This window comes from Rhincodon typus, chromosome 7 (assembly GCF_021869965.1).
Source record: "Rhincodon typus isolate 14 chromosome 7, sRhiTyp1.1, whole genome shotgun sequence".
Taxonomy (NCBI): domain Eukaryota; kingdom Metazoa; phylum Chordata; class Chondrichthyes; order Orectolobiformes; family Rhincodontidae; genus Rhincodon; species Rhincodon typus.
In genome coordinates, this window is record NC_063338.1 from 14478593 (window position 1) to 14501508 (window position 22916).

Sequence of the window (22916 nt, forward strand, 5' to 3'; positions counted from 1 at the left end):
TTTGGTTTTTATTCAGAATTCGAGATATTTGCTGATGATTGCACTTCTCTGATACCAAAACAATATTCAGATTTGGCCAGATAAGTGACAGGTAACATTGATGTCATGCAAGTGCCAGGCAATGACCACCTGCAGAGAGATTGGACAATCATCCTTTGACATTCAATGGCATTCCCATCACTGAATTCCCCACTATCAAAATCCTCATGGTACAAAAGCAGGTCAGAAAGTGGGAATTCTGAGATAAGTAGCCCACCTCTTCTCTCCCCAAAGCCTGTCCATCATCTACAGTTCACAAGTCAGGAACATGATCAAACTTGCCTGGATGAGTGTAGCTCCAACAACACTCAAGAAGCTTCCAGCCACATTAGCACTACATTTCTACCACCTACCAGCAGTGATTCAACGTTGCCAGGTTCCTTTGTTCCCAAGAGGATTTTTAGAATGCCTTAGTAGATATTGAGACAATCTGCTATTATCTGCTCTGTCAGTTTAGTGTTTAAAAATGCACATTTGTTGCTCTTGTTAAGGCATCAACTAACAAAGCGATCTATTGCTTCCTGTGGCTTTTGCTTGTAGGACATCAATTCTAAGAAAAGAATTGCAAAGTTTACGCTCACATCCAGCTGATCTCCTAGCACTTTGCATATCTCTACAGCATAATTTTGGTCCTCATCTGTTAAGCCTGAGTCTGAGTCTATGTAACGGCTCATTACTAACTGTTATTAGTATTTTCACAGCTCGCTTAACCAACCCTGCAATTACTTAGTCAAGGATATATCACAGAATTCTTTGTTTAAAAGGTTGGAGCTTTGACAACAGATCCATGGCTTTCAATTTCATAGCGGAGAATTGGGTATCCATCCTTCTGTGCTTACAGCACTAAGTGCATCACTGTACCTCGTGTTCCTTTTCTATTTTTTGGCTTGAAACCTTTTTTAGGGATTGTTATGTTGGGCACCGTGCTGTTCCTGAATGCAACCCACTTTGTTTTGTTATTGTATAAACTTGGATATGATTTTTCTCATAGTTCAACATGGGGCTGACTCCCAACAGCTGTCAAGTTTGAAATGATATTTCCCTGGGGCGGGTTTGAATCAGCTGGGTGCCTACATAAGCTGAGCCAACTTGAAGATACCCTCAGTTTGTGAAGAAATCTTATTTTGTATTCTATTCAGAGCCAATATCTAGATTGACAATATATATTGTTAGTTGCTGTTCGCCTCCAAGTTTCTAAGGCCAGTTTCTTTGTTTTGTTTCTTTGAAAGAAAAATATCCCAGCTGCAAATCACATAATGATATTTTTGTGTTATCTAAATGGAACACAAATTAGGTAGATGGATTCCTTTTGCTTGAAGACCTCAGGTGTGTTTGTTTACCCCTAAAATAAAATATACAGTGCAGTGCAATCCCCCAGACACAATCTGTGCTTTGAGTGCTGCGGAGCAGAGAGCCTGTGGTCATGCAACAACATCTGGGCAGTTGGCTTATTTGCATATTGAGCTGTTAACAGGACTTCACCCCAAACTGTTGTCAAAGGCTTAGTCAAAAAGTAAGCTTTTTAAGGAACATCTTAAAGTTGGGGGTGGGGTAAGGGTTGAATGAGAGAAGGAAAGCATTGGGGGTATGAGAAAACCAACATGGAGAGGCTATTAACAAGAGTAAAGAGGAGCTCAGTCAGGAGAACGAAGCTCTGGAAGAAGAGAAGCAGAAGGAAGAGAAACATAAACAACTCACTGGAGGATGAGGCTCGACAAATATCCCCATCATCAATGATGAAAGAGACTAACACAACAGCATAAACTATCAGGCTGAAGAATTTGCAGCAATCTTCAGCCAGAAGTGCCAAGTGGATGATCCATCCCGGCCTCCTCCCGTGGTCCCAAGCATCACGGATGCCAGTCTTCAGCCAATTTGATTCACTCATGTGATATCAAGAACAGTTGGGAGCACTGGGCCCTGACAACACTGTGGCAATAGTACTGAAGACTTGTGCTCCAGAACCAGCTGCTCCCCTAGCCAAGCTAGTGCCAAGGGTGGCACAGAAGCTCAGTGGTTAGCACTGCTGCCTCACAGCGCCAGAGACCCGGGTTTTATTCCAGCCTCAGGTGACTGTGTGGAGTTTGCACATTCTCCCTGTGTCTGCTGGGTTTCCTCCAGGTGCTCCCATTTCCTCCCACAGTCCAAAGATGTACGGGTTAGGTGGATTGGCCATGCTGAAGTGTCCAAAATGTCCTGGGATGTGCAGAGTAGACGGATTAGCTGTGGAAAGTGCAGGACTACAGGGATGAGGTAGGGGGATTGGTCTGGGTGGGCTGGATGGGCCAAATGGCCTGCTTCCACACTGTAGGGATTCTATGATTGTATTTGCAGTTAGCAGAGCCACCATGAGTGAGCTGAAGGAAGAATGGGGAAGGTTAACAGTTGGTGTAGCTGCTTCAGCCACAGTTGGAGGAGCAGGCTGTAGAGGTGGAGAAACTGGTCATCATTCTCCTCTGTGCAGGAACATCCGGCAGAGCTTGAGTTGAAAGTGGTCATATCAATAAAGGAAGCAGAGCACAGTCTCTGTGCCACTGTATCCAAGTGTGAAAATCTGCTGCATAACGCCAGTATCATGAGAAACATAGCAGACATGGGAAAGAGTGGCCAAACTGGCAAGAAACTTCATAGAAACTGAACAGAGATTGTGGGCATTAATCATCTGTCGAGAAAGCTATGGGTCCCTCACAAGTCAAGCAAGACCACCCCCTGGCTGGCTAGGTGGATTAGCTGTGAGGATGCAGGATTACAGGGATAGGGTGGGTCTGGGTAGGATGCTCTTTGGGACGAATGCTTAGACTCGATGGGCTGAATGGCCTGCTTCCACACTGTAGGGATTCTATACTTTAGGAACAAAATTTTTACCTTAATTATGACACAGCACAGATCCATCTGACTGATTCGGGGGTGGGGGTTGGGGTTTAAAGATTTAAGTTATGAAGATAGGTTGATTGGATTGGGCTTGTATTCCGTTGAGTTCAGAAAGCTGAAGGGTAATCTGATTGAGATGTTCAAATTGTTGCAAGAATTTAACAGGATAGATAGAGACCAGGACAAGTGCATATCTATTTCTTTAAATTTGCTCAAGGCCACAATGATGTGGAATTAGAACATTCTTTTCTTTACACAAAGAATTGTGGAAATGTGGAATATCCCCCAGCCCCCTCCCCTGACAGTCTGCTGGGGCTGAGAGCCAATTGAAATTTCTAAGACTGAGATTAATTGTTTTCTCTTAGGTGATGGCATTAAAGCAATATCTAACCGAGGCAGGTAGATGGAGATATAATCCAGTGAATGCTGGAGCAGGCCTGAGGAACTGAATGGCATCCTTCCATTTTCAAAGAGAATGGAAGTGGGGCTTTCCAATTAGAAAGATGCATGAGGAAAAGGGAATTTGACAAGACAATTCCTGTCAGCTGTCACAGCAACATCTTATCATTTACTTGTGTCAGCTGTTTGTATCTCTCAGTCTATCCCCAGGGATATTTCTGTACCCTCAATTAGAGTTGTCAGCTCAACGCGAAGCTATTCTAAAAGAATTCTTTTCTCCAAACAAGATGACATCAACAATTTAACTCACGTTTCCAAATCCAGATATATTTTCTTATATTACTGTATTTTCTTTTTAAAAACTGCATTAATAACTATTAAAACTGTTGGGCACGCTCTCTAAGTGTATATTGACAAAACTTCACTTTACATCAAATTAACCTCAGCTTGAGTCTTGGAGACTGGCATTTCTCCAGGAGATCTATGTACAACTGGCTGATATTTCTCTGGGAGATATCTATATTATGACTGGGATTTATCCAGGGAACATCTGTACACTGACTGGGATTTCTCTGTGAGGTATCTGTACATTGCTTGAGACATTTCTGAGGGGTATCTTGTGATGATGCTGTCACTTTAAAAGGTTATTTTGTCCTGGGTTTTTTCTTTGAAGAGAGATTGTACGGCAGAGGTACCAAACTGGCTACTTGAAGACAACTTAAGTAAACAGCTTAGGAGGCCATGTGCTTTTTTCTACAGCCTGAATGGGTGTGGCCACCTCTCACAGATCGGGATTTCTAGGCTTTGGTTCCTTCAGTAGCATCAGAAGCTGTTTGGGGTGTCAGAAGAGCTGGAAGCTTCGGTGAAAGATTCCTAGCTTCTACTTTCTCAGAAATTTCTCTTGATGTTTCTTCCTCCTGGATTGGAGAACTGCATATGTGTCTGAATATTCCTTTTTGCCAAGGGGTGTGTTTATGGGATGTTACTATATTGGAGCAGTTTATCAGTAATAGTTACTGTATCTATTATTTGGTTAAGTTTTCCAATAGTTAAGTTATTCTAAATTCCTTTATCTTGTTTGTATTTTCACAAAAGTGTTTAAGTAAATTGTGTTTTGTTTAACGTCGAGTAGTTTGACCAGTCACATCACATCTGGAACACATACTTCATATCCACCTCTAAAATAAGAGGTTTAAGCTACCTTCTTAAAATTGGTACAATCTGTACACTGAGATCTTTCTGGGAGACATCTATACACTAACTCAGGGAGGTAGCTGTACACTAATTGATGTCTCTCAGTCTTTCCATCAGGAAGCTGTTACACACTAAACTGGAGAGCCTGAGGATTAATATCCCTCCTTAATCAGGCATTGTGGGCAAGATTGGCCGATTATCTTTTATCGCTAATGATATCTCTGTTGCTTCCAAGGCTGGAGAGAAAAAATTGGTTAATTATGAAGAGCTGAGATGGCACTTGCCAAGTGATGTTGTTCCAAGAGATGTGACAGCGAATCGTTAGCAACGTGCAGTTGAAAAGGAGGAAAGATCTATGATGAAGCCTGCCTGTCAGCTCTGCTCCTTGATATTGCCACATGATGACAATCCTGTATGTCCTTGAAATGAATACAAATCACGAGCAGCCTTGATACCTCCCTCTGCTCAGATTGTGAAACCAGTCGGCTCAGAAAATGAAATTTGATTTGCTTGGAACAAGGTGTAACTAATCCTGCAAGTCCTGAGGGTTTAAGTAGTGTGAATATTTTGTACACATAGCGCCTTCAAGATTGTGCTGAGTTGTCAGTCATTTGTAACCAGTGCCCTCAAGATGATGCTTATTTGGAGATCAATTCTGTTTTAATTGTGAAATCTTCCCTATCCTATAGCTTTCTCATTAGAGATAGAGAGAGACGATTGGTGCTGGTTTAACCTGAGGGTCACCATGCCTCAGGTAAGGGGAGAGGTTGAGAACACAGGACCTTCATGGTAACCTCAGCCAGTGTGGGAATTGAGCCCATGTTGTTGGCATCACTCTGCACTGTAAACCAACATGCGTAGCCAACCAATTTAACTGACACCCAGCACTGGAAATTCATTCCTCCCAAAACCCACCACCGATAATACCTTGAGTTTATATATAGCCTTGAATGCAGTAAAATGTCCCAAGCTTCTTTACTGGAGCACAGCCAGAGAAAAGTTGATGTTGAGCCTCATAAGGAGATCAAAAGGAGTACACAGGGAGAGGTTTGGAGAGAGAATTCCAGAGTTTGACATCTAGATGGTTGAAGACATGGGCAGCAATGGTGGGAAGGTTAAAATCGGGAATGCGCAACAGGTCAAAATTGCAGGAATACAGATACCTGAAAAAGCTACAGGGCGATTACAGAGTTGGCAGAAGCTGGTATGGTCGTGTACAGATCTTATTTGGAGAAATGCAACTGTATTGTCAGGGTACTGGCTGGCTCCCCACAGACACGTGACCACTACCTCTGTTTTAAGTGCCTTCGGGTGCCATCATCTGGGTGCTGACATTAAACACTTGTAAAAAAAAAATGACGTCAGGAATGGTACAGGTGAAAATGTGTGGATATTCAGAGCTGTAACAGAGCCAGCAGTTACAAGGAAGACAGTAAGGAATATCCAGTCGAAAACGTATGGCATTTTTAGAACTGTTAAAAGAGGCTATTGCTAAAAGAAACAGCAAGGACGCAAAGTAAATGCAACAGTCTACAACTTGGAGTTATTGGCCGAGTCAAAATGGCTATGCATTTTCCACTCTCCACTGTAGTGGAAATAGAAGGAAATTTGAGGCACAATTGGATTTTTTTCCACTATTGGTAGCAAAATATGAAATAGCTACGGAATTATTTTTTAAAAAGATGAGCAAATCAGAGTAGTAGTCATGGTATCAGTGAAAGCTGGTGAAAATGTGCAATATAGCTTGTAGCAGCCTAGATCTCATGGCAAGGCAGAAGAGCCAGAAAGGGGAGATTTTGAAAGCTTTGAAGATGCACTTTTTAACCCATATTAATGTTGTGTATGAACAGTACGCTGTAGGCGAGAGGAAGACAATTGATCTGGACATGATTACTTTGGCACATCCCACTGGATCTGTAAGACTGGACAAGTGAAAGGGGAACTCATTAGAAATAGGATTGTCTCAGGCATGAGGGACCCTGCTGTGAAAGCACATCTGCAGGGAGCGGAGAAACCTACACTCAAGAAAGCTACTGGCATATGCAGAAGCTCTGAGATTGTCAATCATCAGCTAAAGCATATTAATCGAAAAACCTGGTGAGGCTTTCCATTCAACTGAATCTAGGCTGAATGAAAACAATTGATTAGAAGAGAGAGGAAAAAAATATTTGCAGAAAACTCAGGAGAAAGACTAAGGTTAGAAGGGCAGCATGTAAATATTATGGAGGATAAATATTATGCAGCTGTGAAGGAAAGGCAATAGAGTGAACTGGAAATAAGTTAACTTTGATAGATGGAGGGCTGAGGTCTCCCAGAGAATGAGGTAAGTGGAGGACTCATCAAAGACTGTTGAACTTTTAGCCTATTCCTTCACTTTTCTTGTTTAAACTACGAAAGACTTCAATGTAAACTATAACCTATTACTTTATTTTTCTACTATTCTATGAAATAATGCTTAACTTCTCAATTCTCATTTCTCTAACTACTTTGTACTTAAGCTTTTTTTGTATCTAGGTACTTTGGTATAAATTATACACTTTCCATTGTACTCCTGTACTCCTGTACCTAAAATCTGAAAAATCTAAATCTAAATCTAGAGAGGAAAAAGGTGGAGAACTTTAATCAATTTCACATTGCAATGTTGTCATAATGTTTACAGAGATACAAACAGAAGCCACATTTTCAAAATTCATCCGCATTGCTGTGAAGTTGGATTCTACCCAAACGTGATTTTGGTGAGCATTAGTCACTGTGTAATTGCAGGGAATTCTCTTGTCAGTCAATTATGTGAGAGTTGACAAGAGACTACAGAGAGCTCATTGACATGATATATGTGTACTCATTGAGTACCCATGGAGGGGTGGAGTTTAGATTCAATTAGTCACCAAATCTGAAATAAAATGCTAATCTCATCAATAATCATGAAACTACTGAATTGTAAAAACCCATCCAGTTCCCTTTATGGGAGGAAGTTTGCCAACATTGTAGAGTCTGGCCTGAAAGTGATATCCAGGCCCACAGCAATGAGGTTGACTCTCATCTGCTCTCCAAAACAACCTTTTAAGCGGCTAAATTGTATCCAACCCCTGCAGGGAAAACCATTCATATATTGTCCTGGTTTGTTCACAGTGCAGTGGTTACAGTGGTACCTGTGGAATCTTGTTGTGTATTACACAGATGTGTTTTTTTGTTTTGCTCATGTAAGAGTGGAGACGCCATTTCAAAATAATTCATTTCCTGTGATAGTTTTTGATGTGTTCCCAAGTAACACGTATAAATGGAGTTTAGACGCAGATCACCTATAATCTCATTAAATGATGGAACAGCTTTGAGGGGCTGAATGGCCTTTCCTGTTCCTATTTCCCATAACGGGTTAGGATGCTTTATAAATGCAGACACCTGCCCCTCTCTCCTCATCTTGTGAGGTCTTTTGACTACTTAAATCAACAGAGGAACTTTGCAGAAATATAAAGAGAAAATGCTGAAGAAACTCAGCGGGTCCAGCAGCATCTGTGGAAAGAGAAATAGAGTTAACATTTTCAATCTGTTTTGACTCTTCAGAACTGACAGGGAGTGGGAAATGATGGAATTTATGCTGTTAACAGAGGGAAAGGAGAGTGTGGAGCAGATTAAAGTTGTTAACAGCATAAAAACCATTTTCTATTCTGAAGAGACATATTGGACTTGAAACGTTACCTCTGTTTCTCTCTCCACAGAAGCTGCCAGACCTGCTGAGTTTCTCTGTTCTCACTTCAGATTCCCAGTGTCTGCAGTGTTCTGCTTCTGCTTGGGCACTTACCGGGATTGACTGGAAAAGTCGGAACATTCCTCCCAGCTGGATGTAAATCCTGGAGTAGATCCGGGTTGATGTCCCATTGAAGGTGTTCGCCACGACTAAAAAGGAATAGGGTCCGATCGTAAAGAATTCCCAGTCATAGGCTCCCGAGGTTGGGATGGTCTGGTTCCTTTCAAACAGACGGGTATTGGGGTTCCACTTATAAATGATGCTGTCAATATTATGATTGTCTCCTTAAAAGGTAGAAATAAACCCAGTCAGATACCAGGACATAACCCCAAGCCCCGCTGAGCAAATTAACAGGCTCCTGTCCACAGACACTCTCAGCTGAGCAATAAAACAGTGACTACATTCCCATGACTGACTAACAGTCTGTGGCCAGAGAGAAAGAAATGAGCTTGTGTCTCAACTCCCACCAACATTCACAACACACTTTAAAGCCAACAAAGTACTTTCAAAGTGTAGTCACTGTTATATAATGTGGGAAATACAGGAGCCAATTTGAGAACAACAAAGATTCCACAAACAGCAATGAAAGAAATGACCAAACCATCCAAGTAATTTTTCATACCGGCTGCTTTAAGGGATAAACATTGGCAGGACACCAATGATAATTCCGCAGCTCAGTTTCAATGAGGGCCATAGGATCTTTTAAGAGGGGAAGCAGCATCTCAGTTTAAAGTCTTATCCAGAAGCCTGCCTTTCTGGGCAGTGCAGAACTCCCCCAGCACCACATTAGGAGGAAAAATCCGGATTCTGTGCATGTGTCTTGGAGTGGGGCTTGGAACCCATGATCTTTTGAGTCAGACACAAGAATGCTGAGCCGCAACTGATAGCATACAACAGAAGCTGGTGATTGCTGAATATAGGCATGTGAGTTTGTACATGGCCCTATGTACAAATATGGCTCTAAGTATATGTGACTGGAGCCCATGCTCACATGTCTCATCCCATGTGAGAATCGAGTGGATATTTTATAATGTAATCCCGACGTCTAGCTAACAAATTGTTGCAGTCGTTATGACATTGCTCATCCAACTTTCAATATAAAGGTAAAAAGTTGGTTTGACTTGATTCTTCCCCTGCTTGACACTGCGGTGTGGCAAGATTAATTTAATTATAGTCACTTGGTGGTACAAAACATAAATCTTGCTAAAAAGACAAACTTTGCTGGAGTTTTCACCTTGCACTCATTAGGACAGACACATGTATACTAAATAAATTATTGTCATCTGAATTTTGGCACTCTTGCATTTGTCCTGATGAATGCAAGACAGAAGGCTTTCACAGCATGTCTTTCCTCGCAGTAATATTGATTTAATTATTTAAGCTCCTCAGCCCAAACCTGAAATTCAGATTGACTGTGATTTGTGATTTGCTTGCACGTCCATCTCTGAAAGTACCCTGTCTGCTCATCTTGTCAACAGTTTTAATATCTATTTCAAAAGAATACCAATGAAGGCTAATCCCCCACTGCCTCCATAGACCACCTCATTGCCTTTCCAACAGTCTCAATAAAAGCAACACAAAGAACACTGAGGGTTGGCATAAACAAAGCATTCAAAGACTTTTCCAGCTTTTGTTCGGACTTTCTGTTCTGCACCGGTTTGTCTAGTGTGCAATGGAATGAAACTATTTCCCTGAAAGGTTAGCATATATTTTGGATGTTCTGCATTATTGTGTCATGTCATCCAAACCCTGGAATTCATTTAATGGTCCCAGGCAGCATTGTTTCAACAGTCAGATTCCAAGCTTTTAATGTCCCGCTCTCTCGTTCCAAAGTCCAACTTAATTCGATCATAATCAAAGCCTGATGTTTTTGAGCATTTATCTCAAAAATGGTAAGCTTATATTTCTGCAGCATCATAATGTTACTTAAAGATGTCACAATGTGTGAAGCAATGAAGTCATAGAGTGATACAGCACAGAAACAGACCCTTCGGTCCAACCAGTCCATGTCGAACATAATCCCAAACTAAACTAGTCCCACCTGCCTGCTCCTTACCCATACCCCTCCAAACCTTTCCTACTCATGTACGCATCCAAATGGCTTTTAAATTGTAATTATACCCACATCCACTACTTCCTTAGGAAGTTCATTTCACATGTAAACCACCCACTGTGTAAAAAAATTGCCCCTCATGTGTTTTTAAAATCTCTCTCCTCTCTCCTTAAAAATGTGCCCCCTAGTCTTGAAATCCCTCAACCTAGGGAAAAGACAACTACCATTAACTCAATATCTGCATTATTTTATAAACTTGTATAAGGTTACCTCTCAACCTCCTGTGCTCCACTGAAAAAAGTTCCAGCCTATCCAGCCTTTCTTTTTAATGCAAATGTTCCAACCAGGCAACAATCCTGGTAAATCTCTACTGAACCCTCTCTTAATAAGATCCTTCCTATAACTGAGTGACCAGAATTGGACACAATGGTGTTTATTTCGAAGTGTAGTCACTGTTATAATGTGGGAAATGTAGTAGCCAATTTTCACACAGCAAGGTGCCACACAACAGCATTGTGCAGGTGACTAGATAATCTGTTTTCTGGATGTTGCTTGAGGGATAATTATTGACTAGAGAGATCAGGAAGAATTCCCCCGCTTTTCTGTGGGAGAAAATGATTCAGTAGTAATGTTAATGGACTAATAAGCCAGAGACCCATGCTAATGCTATGGGTACACATGGCTTCAAATCCCATCCCAGCAACTGAAAGCATTTAAGCTAAGTTAATGAATTTGGAAATGAAAGCTAACATCATTTATGGGGGTAACAATGAAACTATCACTGATTGTTGTGAAAATCCACTTGATTCACAAATGTCATTTAGCGAAGAAAATCTGCTATCCTTACCTGGTCTGGCCTATATGTGACTCCAGGCAGACAGTAATGTGATTGCCCTCTTACATGGCCTAGTAGGCCACTAACCTCACGTTCAATTGGTTTGGGCAACAAATGCTTGCCTTACCAGTGACACTTGCACCTCATGAATGAATAAATTAAATGTAATTGAATTCTGTACCTACTTTATGAGCAAATATTTAAAACCGTACATTCACGCACATGGAGATGCAAATATCCAGAGTGTGAAATCACTCATAACTGCACTACTGTCTGTATTTTGAACAAGAAAATGTGTCAGCCCACAGCACATGGTGTGATCTGAGAAACAAACGTAACTTATGGAAGCTACAAGACACCTGAATTAAAAGCAGAGGTAAATCATTCAGCCTCACAAACCTGCTCCACACCCAATAAGATCATGGCAGATCCGATTATAACCTCAAAACTGCGTTCCTACCTGGCCCTGATAACCTTTCATCACCTCCCCCCTCACCTTGCCTATTAAGTATCTATCCACGTTTGCCTCAAAAATATTCAAGGACTCTTCTTCTACCTTTTCAGGAAGACCATTCAAAAGACTCATGACATTTGGAAGAAGAAATTGTTGCACCTCTATTTTTAAAGGACCATCCCTGATTTTTAAACAGTGCCCCCCCTAGTTCTGGATTGTCCCATGGAGAAACATCTGATCGGCATCTACCCTGTCAAGATCACTCAAGGTTTTATATGTTTCAACCAATTTGCCTCTTACTTTTCTAAACTCCAGAAAACACAAGCAAAAGACAGCCTGCCCAATCCAGGTATTAGTCACTTCTCTGAACTGCGTCCAACATATTTACATTCTTCATTAAGTAAGGTGACAAATACTGTACACTGTAGTCCAGATGAGGTCTCACCAATGCCTTTTATGACTGAAGCATAATGTCCCTACTTCTAGATTTAACTGGCTTCATGATAAATGTTAACATTTTATTTAGCTTTCCTAAATCTGGCTGTACCAGCATACTAACCTTTTGTGATTCATACACTGGGGCACCAAGATCCCTCTGTATGTCAATACTATGGAATCTCTCACTATTTAGAAAATATCCTTTCTTTTCGTTCTTCATGCCAAAGTGGGCAAGTTCACATTTTCCCACATTATACAGGAGGCCCCTGATTATTGAATGTCTAAGTTATGAACAGTTGTACTTACATTGGTGATTCATATAGGGGTATAATTTAAAAAATCCACCATATTAACATTTCCTGTACTTACAAACAGATCCTTTATATTGTCATGCATTGTGTTCCAACTTGTGTCCAAATCAACTCACAACGTACTCAAGAATGGGACTCCATTTGCCAAATCTTTACCATATTATGTTCTTTATACAATTTACTTATCGGCACAAATCGCAGAAACTTTAGTTATTTACCAGATGCTCAAACAAATGATTTTTTTTATCCTGCAGCAGAGTTCCTGAGACTGAATTCCTAAATTCCTGAGGCTGGGATTTTTAGGAAAAGCAAAAGGAACAGAACACCTCTTTCCCAAATCACTTAACTCTATTGCAAAGCAGAGGTCGAAAATGGATGATGCTAAAGAGATGGAAGTAGGTAGCTTTGATGATGGAGAGGTTATCATGCCAAAAGCTTAGCTCAAGACCAAACAGGATGTCAAGACTGTGAACACTCTGATTCAGTCACAAACTGTGGCTGAGGCAAGGACAGGAGTCAGTGGCTGAGGAGACCGGAGGCAATTGTCTTGGATTATCTAATGTCAGGTTTGAGCAAATTTCTCTTCATCCTGTACTGGATGTTGGGAACGCAATGGGGCATGTCAAATGGAGTGGAGTGATTGAGCGAGCTGGTGGTGAGGTAGAAGTGGGTGGCATGATCGTGCATGTTTCACCTGTCAGTTTCTTTTAGCTTGGTGTTATTAAGGGCTAGCATCAACAAACAGCAGAAAGGATGAGACATACTAAATTGATCAACAGCACACCAGTAGATTCTACAATGAATCAACAATTGGGATAGGTGGCCCTTGAACTTTCTGAATAATGCATTCATGATCCACTTTGGAGTCATAGAGTCATACAGCATGGAAACAGACCCTTCAGTCTAAACAGTCCGTGCTGACCATAATTCCAAACTAAACTAGTCCCACCTGCATGCACTTGGCCCATATCCCTCCAAACGTTTCTTATTCCCGTACTTATCCAAATGTCTTTTAAACGTTGTAACTGTGCTCACATCCACCACTTCCTCTGGAAGTTCATTCCACACATGAGCCAGTCTCTATGTAAAACAAAATGATCCTCATGTCCTTTTTAAATCATTTCTCCTCTCACCTTAAAAATATGCCCCTTAGTCTTGAAATCCCCCATCCTAGGGAAAAGACACCTGCTATTCACCTTATTTATACCTCTCATGATTTTATAAACCTCTATAAGGCCACCCCTCCAAAGATCATTGTATATTTCACCTTAGGACCTTTAACTACATTAAAAATACCACATAGGTACAAATTATATGTATATCACCTTTGTACCTCGTGCCCTGAATTTGTTGGTGAGTCCACCAAAAATATACATAATATTCTGGTGAAAAACAACGGAGCACCAGATTGTCTTTCAGACATGGTCTGAACTGGACACTCTGAGGCACTGCCCTTTCAAAACATCAAACCACCAACAATGGAACAGGCTTGAGGGTAGTGGCCAACTCTTGTTCCCAATTCATATGTCTTTATAAATGAAAATACCAAATGGAAAGGACAAACCATAGGTAACATCAGCACTTCCAAGGGATTTTAGTGAGCCTCCCTTTCACCCTTTATTTGGAAATTGTGGCATTCATGTAGATCAAACTCAAGAATTGGGTGTGACTCCTGCTCACTTTGGGATACCCTAAATGTTCTACATAAAATTATTCCTTTCTCTGCCTCATGAATGTATAATTTGACATTTCCCTTCCGGGTTATTCCGCTGGTCTCAAAAGTAGGACAAGAACCAGCTTCAACGTAACCAAAATAGGGTGTGAACCTGCTACCATAGAATTCCCAAAGTGCAGAAAGAGGCCATTTGGCCCATTGAATCTGCTCCAAAGAGCATCCCACCCCTGGATCCAAGCCCCCAGCCTATCTCTGTAACCCTACATTTCCCATGGCTAATCCACCTAACTACACATCTTTAGAGATGTGGGAGGAAACCCACACAGACATGGGGAGAATGTGCAAACTCCACACAGACAGTTGCCTGAGGGTAGAATTGAACTCAGGTCCCTAGCACTGTGAGGCAGCAGTGCTAACCACTGAGCCACCATTCAACCTCAAGCTAGGTAAAATTGTGATTTGGGAGGAAGATGTAAAGAGGTTTCAGTGTGATTTGGACAAATTAAATGAATGTGCAAATGCATAGGAGATGCAGTAGCTCTACCAGACCATAGGGTTGCTGTCTCATTACAGAGAGAGTTGAGAAGGAGAGTACTTCATGGCAACCTCAGCTAGCATGAGATTTGAACCCCCATTCTGGGTGTTAACTCTGCCTTGTAAGCTAACTGTCAAGCCAGATGAGCTAACCAACTGCCTAGCCCTTCTGACAGCTACCCGAAAGCCAGGGCTGACATAGGGTTTTCCATTGCATCAGAAGCTTTTTGTTGGGAGACAGGGGTGATCTCCTGAAAGACCCGTGGAGAACCTGCATATTCCATGTGGCGCTTTCAACAGGCAGAATAAAGCTGGATCTACAGCCATCAAAAGCACTCCTGTTGGCTTTCCCACCTTCCAGGTAGTTTGATCACCAGTGAGCACCAAGCAGCTGTGAGGGCACATGCACAAAAAGGATCTCTGTGACTCCCTCAGGGGTCCCTTTGCAGGGACTGGGAAAGGCAGCACGCAATGTTCAAATCCCAACCGAAATCATGTCAACAAATGCTGACACTGGGCTCTTACGGGTGGTATCACTAGGGAAGATCGCTGTGAGAATGCCTGTCCTGACAGATGCACACCAATTATTACAAGCACACACGCAAAACAGAAAAATAAATCAACATGCTCTAGGTAGGGAAACCCTGTGGGGTGATTTTCTGCAGTTTACAGCTTTCATGACCCTTTTGGTCGGTGGGAGAGAAACCAAACCAGTTGTTGGCATTTAGGAGCCTTTAGCTTGAGCACCTTTGCGAAAAGCATTTGGAAAGCTGGCTTACAGCTCCAACACGTCACATGCATAGTCTGAACAGGCCCTGACCACCCTGGACCCATGCCAGACCTTGCAGGTGTATACCTTTCTGTGTCAATATATCAAGTCATGTTCAACACTGCTCCGCCCCCTCCCCCACCTCCTCCTCCCCCCACCCCCACCCCATCGCATTGCACCGCCCAAGATTCTGAGTGTAGTTGTGGATCCATTGCCTTTATCGAACGGTGAGTGCAAGGAGAATTGGCCTCCTTCTGACATCAGTCTCTCCCCCTTGAGTGAGGAGACAGCTTCTTCGAATGTATTTTGTACATCCAGTACGTCGTAGGAAGAGGCCAATCAGACCTTCACTCAGTTTACACTGAGACTGATCTGTATCTTAGCTTTAGTCATTGGCTTGGTCCTACGTCCCCCAGCATCCTGGTCAAACAAAAGTCCATTGATCTCAGTTTTGAAAATTTCAATTCACTTTCTCCCCCTCCAAGCCTCGCCAGCTTTTTAGGGGAGAGCACTCCAGACTTCAACTACCTTGAGTGAAGGAGTGTTTCCTGACATCACCCCCTGAATGAGCTGGCTCTAATGTTAAGGGTATTTTTTCCTTATTGTGGATGCATCAACCACAAGAGTTTCTCCTTATCTCCTCTATCAAATCCTGTAATCAGCTTTGGAACAGGAGTAGGCCATTCAGCCCCTTGAGCCTGTCCCACCATTCAATGAGATCATGGCCGATCTGTGGCATAACTCCATACACCCGCCTCTGGCCTATGAACTTAAATAACTTTGCTTAAAAAAAAATGTGTCTCTGATTTAAAATTAACATTAACAACTTCTTAACTGTTCAATTTGAGCACTTTTTAATCTTCCATACTTAATGGAGACTCTTCTGGTGCAGTCGTAGTGTCCCTACCTCTGTGCCTGGAGGCCTGGGTTCAAGTCCTACTTACTTCAGAGATGTGAATTAACATCTCCGAACAGTGTGATTAGAAAATGTTTCTGTACTCAAGGGAATACAAAGCTGGTCTGTGCAACCTGTAGACACTATTTAACCTTTCAATATCATTCTGGGGGATTTTCCTTTGCCCATCCAAGGTCAGCGTATCATTCCTGTGGTGTGGAGCCCAAAACCGGACACAAGAGCAGCAAAGACAGGGTTTAATTAGATATTTATACAACCGTAATACAACTTCCATCCTCTGTACTCCTCTACTGATAAGTCCATCATCACATTCCAGGGAGACAGAAGATGGCAGCTAGCAACACATGATTCTGAACATTGTACCTTCACGATGATTGGCTACAGCAAGGAACGTCTCCCCATTGATCTGAAAGGCCTCCCAGTCACGGGCGCTGTGAGTTGCTAGTCTCTGGTACAGAACAAACCGCAGCCTCCTCTGGCTCCATCTGTAGATGACTGAATACTCCTGGTTCCGTTCATTCTTTTCAAAATTGGCTACGGCCAGGAAAACCTAAGAGGACACAGAGGATCAATAGTGTGCAAGATAGGGGCATGGGTCTCTTTGAGATTCTGGTGCTCACTTCCATTCCCACAGTCAAAAGGCAAATCTTGTTAATGTCTTTATTAGAAAGTCTCCATTGTTAATCAGAGATTTATCCCTGTACAACCCTTGCCCTTCTTTTATTCTGTGTCTTATGCAGTGATAGAGCGAATCTAAGTGCGTACTCATTGGAACAACAGTGCTTTGATCAGGGATAGTTAGGGTTGAGCAATAAATGTTGGCTTAGCCAACAAACTCTACATCTAGTGAACAAACACAAAGTAAATTCCAACCTAAGAATTTGACACAGTTCAGAATTAACCCAATCCATAACCAAGGATGTGTAGAGGCAGATTCAACCATCATAGAGTCATACAGCACGGAAACAGGCCCTTCGTTCCAACCAGTCCATGCCGAACATAATCCCAAACTAAACTAGGCCCATCTGCTTGTTCCTGGCCCATATCCCTCCAAACCTTTCCTATTCATGTAACTATCCAACTGTCTTTTAAACATTGTAATTGTATCCACATCCACCACTTCCTCAGTAAGTTCATCCCATACACGAACCACCCTCTGTGTAAAAAAATTGCTCCCCTTGTCTTTTTTAAATCTCTCTCCTCTCACCTTAAAAATGTGCCCCCGAGTCTTTAAATCCCCCATCTTAGGGAAAAGACGCCTACCATTAACTCTATCTATACCTCTCATTAATTTATAAACTTCTATCAGTTTGCCTCTCAACCTCCTATGCTCCAGTGGAAAAAGTCCCAGCCTTTCTGTATAACTCAAAATTTCCATATCCAGCAACATCCTGGTAAATCTCTTCTGAACCCTCTCCAGCTTAATAATATCCTTCCCATAACTGGACAACCAGAATTGGACACAGCACTCCAGAAGAGGCCTCACCAATGTCCTGTACAACCTCAACGTGACATCTCAACTCCTATACCCAAAGGACTGAACATCGAAACAGAATGTAGAGGAAGAATTTGCAGTAAGTAGTTGTTCATGCAGAGAGCTGGCATTGACAGCAAGGACTGAATGGCCTCCTGTATACTTACATCCATTCTATGATTGCACCAAGGTCTGTCCTAACATTGTGGCCAGGTTAAAATAATGAAATGAAGTCAGTTAACGCTCAAGTGCAGAAAGGTGTATCACAAGCACATTAAGCATCAACAGTTGAAGTTTGTCACCATGCCTATAGTTTCTGAAATCTTTAAACGCACTCATTTCCCCTTTCCCCAGCCTACCTCAGGGCCAATGGAGAAGTGTTTCCAGGCTTGGGCTTCATAAGTTGTGATGTTCTGATATGGCTCAAACTTCCCATCCAACCACTTGAAGATCGTTGAACCTGGCTGGGGCTTCCTATTGGCAGTGGCGGCAAAGAGTCCAATGTTTGGGATTTCAAAGATCTCCACATCTAGTGTTTCTGAGTTGGTCACCAGATTTTGATAGTTCTCCACGTAGTCGAGTCTTTCCTTAGCTGGAAAATGAAAGAAGAAAACATAGGGCGAGATGTCAAATCGTCGATGAGTCCAGCACTAACTGCCCTGTGTCGCTCAGCCAATTCAGGGTGTAGAATGTAGTAATGATTGGAAACAAGAAATGTGACGGTGCTTTTGACTAACATTAGACACTGTTTTCAGGGAGGGTCCAAAGCGTGAAAGAATGATTTGGGGTTGTACAACTTTTCATGACCTCAGGGGCCCTAAGAGCACTTTGCAGCCAATAAAGCACCTTTTACTTTGTGTTGCTTTTGTACCACAGGAAGCATGATGGTCGTATTGCACACAGCAAGATCCCACAAAGAGTAATGTGTTAGCGGTCAGAAAATCCAGTCTTCAGGAAATGGGCAGAGGGATGAATGTTGGAATACCGTGAGGACTCATCTGGTTTTCTTCGTAACGGCAGCTTGGGATATTTTATATTCATGTGGGAGGAGAAATGGGAGTTTCATCTGAAAGCTGGCATCCCTAATTGTGCAGCATACTCTGAGTTACCACAGCGAAGGGTCAGCCTGGATTAATGTTGTGCAACCTCTGGAATGAGATTTGATCCCACAACTTGGGGGGGATCAGGGGGATGAATTTTAAGCAGGGTTAAGATGGCTCTGGTTCCTCAGTTGGTGACTGAGGGGGCTAGCCTGCCACCTCTGGCCTGGGACGCCACGACCCAGGTGTGTGACTCAGGTTCAGCCAATTGGATTCCTGAAGTTGTGGTATCTGCCCTTAAGAGAATATGTCCCACCTCCAAGAGATGCCGGCAAACCGATGACCCTCCAGTCCCAATGGCGCCACCATTGGCTGTGGACACTGCTGGGACTGCGGGCATTCAGCAGGAGTGGCATGGAGAACAGATTGTGAAGTAAGTGCAGCTGCCTCAGGAGGTCCCGTCAGACAGATCCCTTAAAGCTGGTGGGGAGGGGAGGCATGGGGGGAAAGGAGGTATTTGTATGTTCAGGAAGCCAGGTTGGGGGGGGATGTCTTCAATTAGAAGCAGCCCTTCCCACAGAGCCAGACTACCAGAACATGCCTGGCTGCCTCACAATGTGGCACAGCAGTCCCCTACTACTGGTGAAATAGTATCAGCACAAAGGACCACATACAAAAAAGCCAGAAGCGTGGTACAACTTGACACCTAACTCACGGCATTTATTACACCAAGGGAGGTGGATTGGCGATGAGCAATGGCCCTTGTTATCCATCCCATTTTACACCAATCCACCTGCCAGCCTGTACCTGGGGGTTGAAGTGAAGCTTTGTTATTCTGACCACTGAGCTAAAATTGGCGCCATTAAAGATGAGCAAAGCAATTACAAAAGGTCCAATTTAAGATGGCTCTTTATTCTGTTCCTGAAGGATGAAATATTGGCCATTACAGCAATAGACTGATATAAGCTCCACACTTTATTTACATGACTGCAATGACCCAGACTGCTCTGAAGCAGACAAACACCACTTTCTCATCAAAATATCCCCATTCTTTCTGCAGATGACATATTTTGCTTTTGAACCCAAGTTTTTAAGCCGCAATAACAATTCGCTGCTGTTTCTACATGTATGGTGGAGTTAGAAGATTCTATTTTTATGGCCATTTCAAAGTTAAGGCGAATTACAACATCTTAAGTTCCACAGGCTGTTTTCTGAAATCATTTAACAATCCAAAACTAACTACTTTCAGGCTTTGGCAGACTGCCCAATTTGTGCCAATCTCTTCACTCATTGTTAGTAATCTGCATTGACATAGATGAGTAAATAAAGGTAGATCTGTCTTGACATGCTATTAACCACGTTACCAGTTTTGTAAGCATGTTTACTGCTTCGTAATAGAGACTGGGGAGAGATTGCATTGTGGTTGCTGCTGACTGTATACATGCCAGGCATGATTTCGTTTGATGTGCAATTTGTAGCTGTACTTTTCAGAATGAGTTGCAGAATGATTTTCTGTGTCAATGTTTTGAAGTCTTTTCCTTAAACCATGAACTGCCTTAATACAGTTCACCTATCATTGACCCAATCCACCTCCTGGTAGGGGTATGTTTCACCATTAAAATTTTGGTTGCTATCTTCAGTTTGGTCCTTGGCTTCAGACTGCCCCATCCCTGTTAACTTCCGCAGTTCTGAGATTCTGCATTCCTCAATTCTGACCTGTTTCACTTTCCATACTTCCCATGATCCATCATTGCTGTCCGTGCCTCTAGCTGTCTGGAGTTCTATCCGTAAAATGTTTTGCCTGTCCACATGCCTGTCCTCCTTAAAGATTCTCTTTAAGTCCTGCTTCTTTGATCAAGCTTTTGGCCACTTGTTTCAAAATCTCCTTAAAGTTAACTTTTGTGTGATCACACTCCAGCGAAACACCTTGGGATATTTTACAATATTAAAGATGCTATAGCTATGAAAGGTGTTGTTGCAATCTGTGCTTTTTAAGTGAGTGCCACACTGAATTCAATATGAACATCAAACTGCAGTCCACAAATACAACATTTGTTGGGCTTCAATCAAGTTTTAGGAAGCGAAGAAGCTTTTTTTTATAAGGCTAGCCTGAGGAAAAGGCCATAGCAAAAATAATCAATGTGGCATCAATTGGTTCATTAAAATGGCAACTGGCTTGAATATTGGAGAACATAGAACATAGAACATAGAACATTACAGCGCAGTACGGCCCTTCGGCCCTCGATGTTGCACCGACCTGTGAAACCAATCTGAAGGCCATCTAACCTAAACTATTCCATTATCATCCATATGTTAATCCAATGACTATTTAAATGCCCTTAAAGTTGGCGAGTCTACTACTGTTGCAGGCAGGGCATTCCACGCCCTTACTACTCTCTGAGTAAAGAACCTACCTCTGACATCTGTCCTATATCTATCACCCCTCAATTTAAAGCTATGTCCCCTCGTGCTAGCCATCACCATCCGAGGAAAAAGGCTCCCACTGTCCACCCTATCTAATCCTCTGATCATCTTGTATGTCTCTATTAAGTCACCTCTTAACCTTCATTTCTAGAATAAATGTCTAGAATCATGCAGAGTAGATCCAGACTGACAGAGCTTGACCAGGTTCGAATGTGACTGATGGTTCTGGAGTATATATTTCTAATCAACCTGTTCAAATGTGTTATGACATATCTCTGGAGCAGATGGGACTTGAACCTAGGCCTTCTGACCCAGAGATAGGAACACTACCAGTGTGCTGTAAAAATCCATGCAATTATGGGGAACCAGAGATAAATAAACAATAAACATAAACAGATAGAAATAAACAAACAATCCATGGAACAAATTGCTTCCTCTCCTGTAATAAAGAAAGATCAATTGAAACAAACCAGAGTTGAGTCATAGACACATAGAATTGAATATTTTGGAGATTTAGGGATTAGAAGATGATTCTATTGATCTCCATGGGGGAATAGATGGATATGTTTGAGCTCAAGATGGGAGTGTGCCTCTTGGCTTGAATAGTCTTTTCCCTGTTCCACCATTTCTACCCTTACTTTAATTTTTTTTAAAAATTCATTCATAGGATGAGGGCCTAGCTGGCTAGGCCAGTATGTATTGCCCATCCCAGAGGGCAGTTAATAATCACCAGATTGCTGTGGGTCAGGAGTCAAGTGTAGGCCAGACCAGAGAAAGATGGCAGTTTCCTCTCTTAAAGGACATTAGGGAACCAGATGGGTTTTTCGGACAATCAACAATGGTTTTACGGTCATCATTAGACTCTTAATTCCAGATATTTATTGAACTCAATTTCCATCATTGGAAATTTGTTTAATTTTGTCTTATTAAAAACCTCATAAATGAAAGGTATCAATGTATTTTTGAAATATTGTTTTTGGCAAGATCACAAATGATCATTTGTTTTATATCAAAGAACAGTTGCATTTTATATAGCACCTTTCAGCCAATTAAGTACTTTTGAAATGTAGTTAATGTTGTGATATAGGAAATGTAACTTATATACAACTAGATCCAACAAACAGCAATATGATCACGAGAAGATCATCTGTCTTTTCTGATTTTGGCTGAGGGATCAATATTGGTTTGGACTTGGAGGGCAGTCCCCTGTCCTCTTTTGCAATAGTGCCATGCAATCTTTTACATCCACTCAAGCAGGCAGACGGGGTCTCAATTTATTATCTCATCCGAAAGACGGCACCTCTGACATTGCAATGCTGCACTAGGGTATCAGTCTTAAATTTTTTACTAATGCACTTGACTGGAACCTTGAAACTTATAACTCAGAGGTCAGAGTGCTTTGAACTGAACCACAGGTGACAAAGAAAGTATGATAGCAAATGCAGACTGTAGTGAGATTTATTAAACATTTGTTCGTGAGTTTATGGATGTTGTTAGTGAGGCTAAAATTTATTGCCCATCCATAATTGTCCTTGGGAGCTGCTTTCTTGAACCATTGCAGTCTTTGGGTTTATACATACATCCACAGTTCTTTAAGACAGCGAGTTCTTGGATTTTGACTCAGTGACAGTGAAGGGAAAGTGATATAGTTCTAAATCAGGATGGCGAGTGAGTTAGAGGGGAGCTAGTTGTTGATTCCCTGTTCCTGTGTGTGTGTGTGTGTGTGTGTGTGTGTGTGTGTGTGT

The 22916-nt window shown here is 42.0% G+C and overlaps 1 protein-coding gene across 1 annotated transcript in view; it reads right to left on the reverse strand.

The window, feature by feature from the left end:
- Positions 1-22916, reverse strand: part of tspearb (thrombospondin-type laminin G domain and EAR repeats b) — a 59406-nt gene that overhangs the window by 9875 nt on the left and 26615 nt on the right. Inside the window, exons 7-9 of the mRNA XM_048598694.1 lie at positions 18067-18299; positions 16597-16783; positions 8303-8532 (exon numbers count right to left, since the gene is read on the reverse strand). Of these exons, the coding sequence (XP_048454651.1) occupies positions 8303-8532; positions 16597-16783; positions 18067-18299 (650 nt within the window). The remainder of the gene's footprint in view (positions 1-8302; positions 8533-16596; positions 16784-18066; positions 18300-22916) is intronic.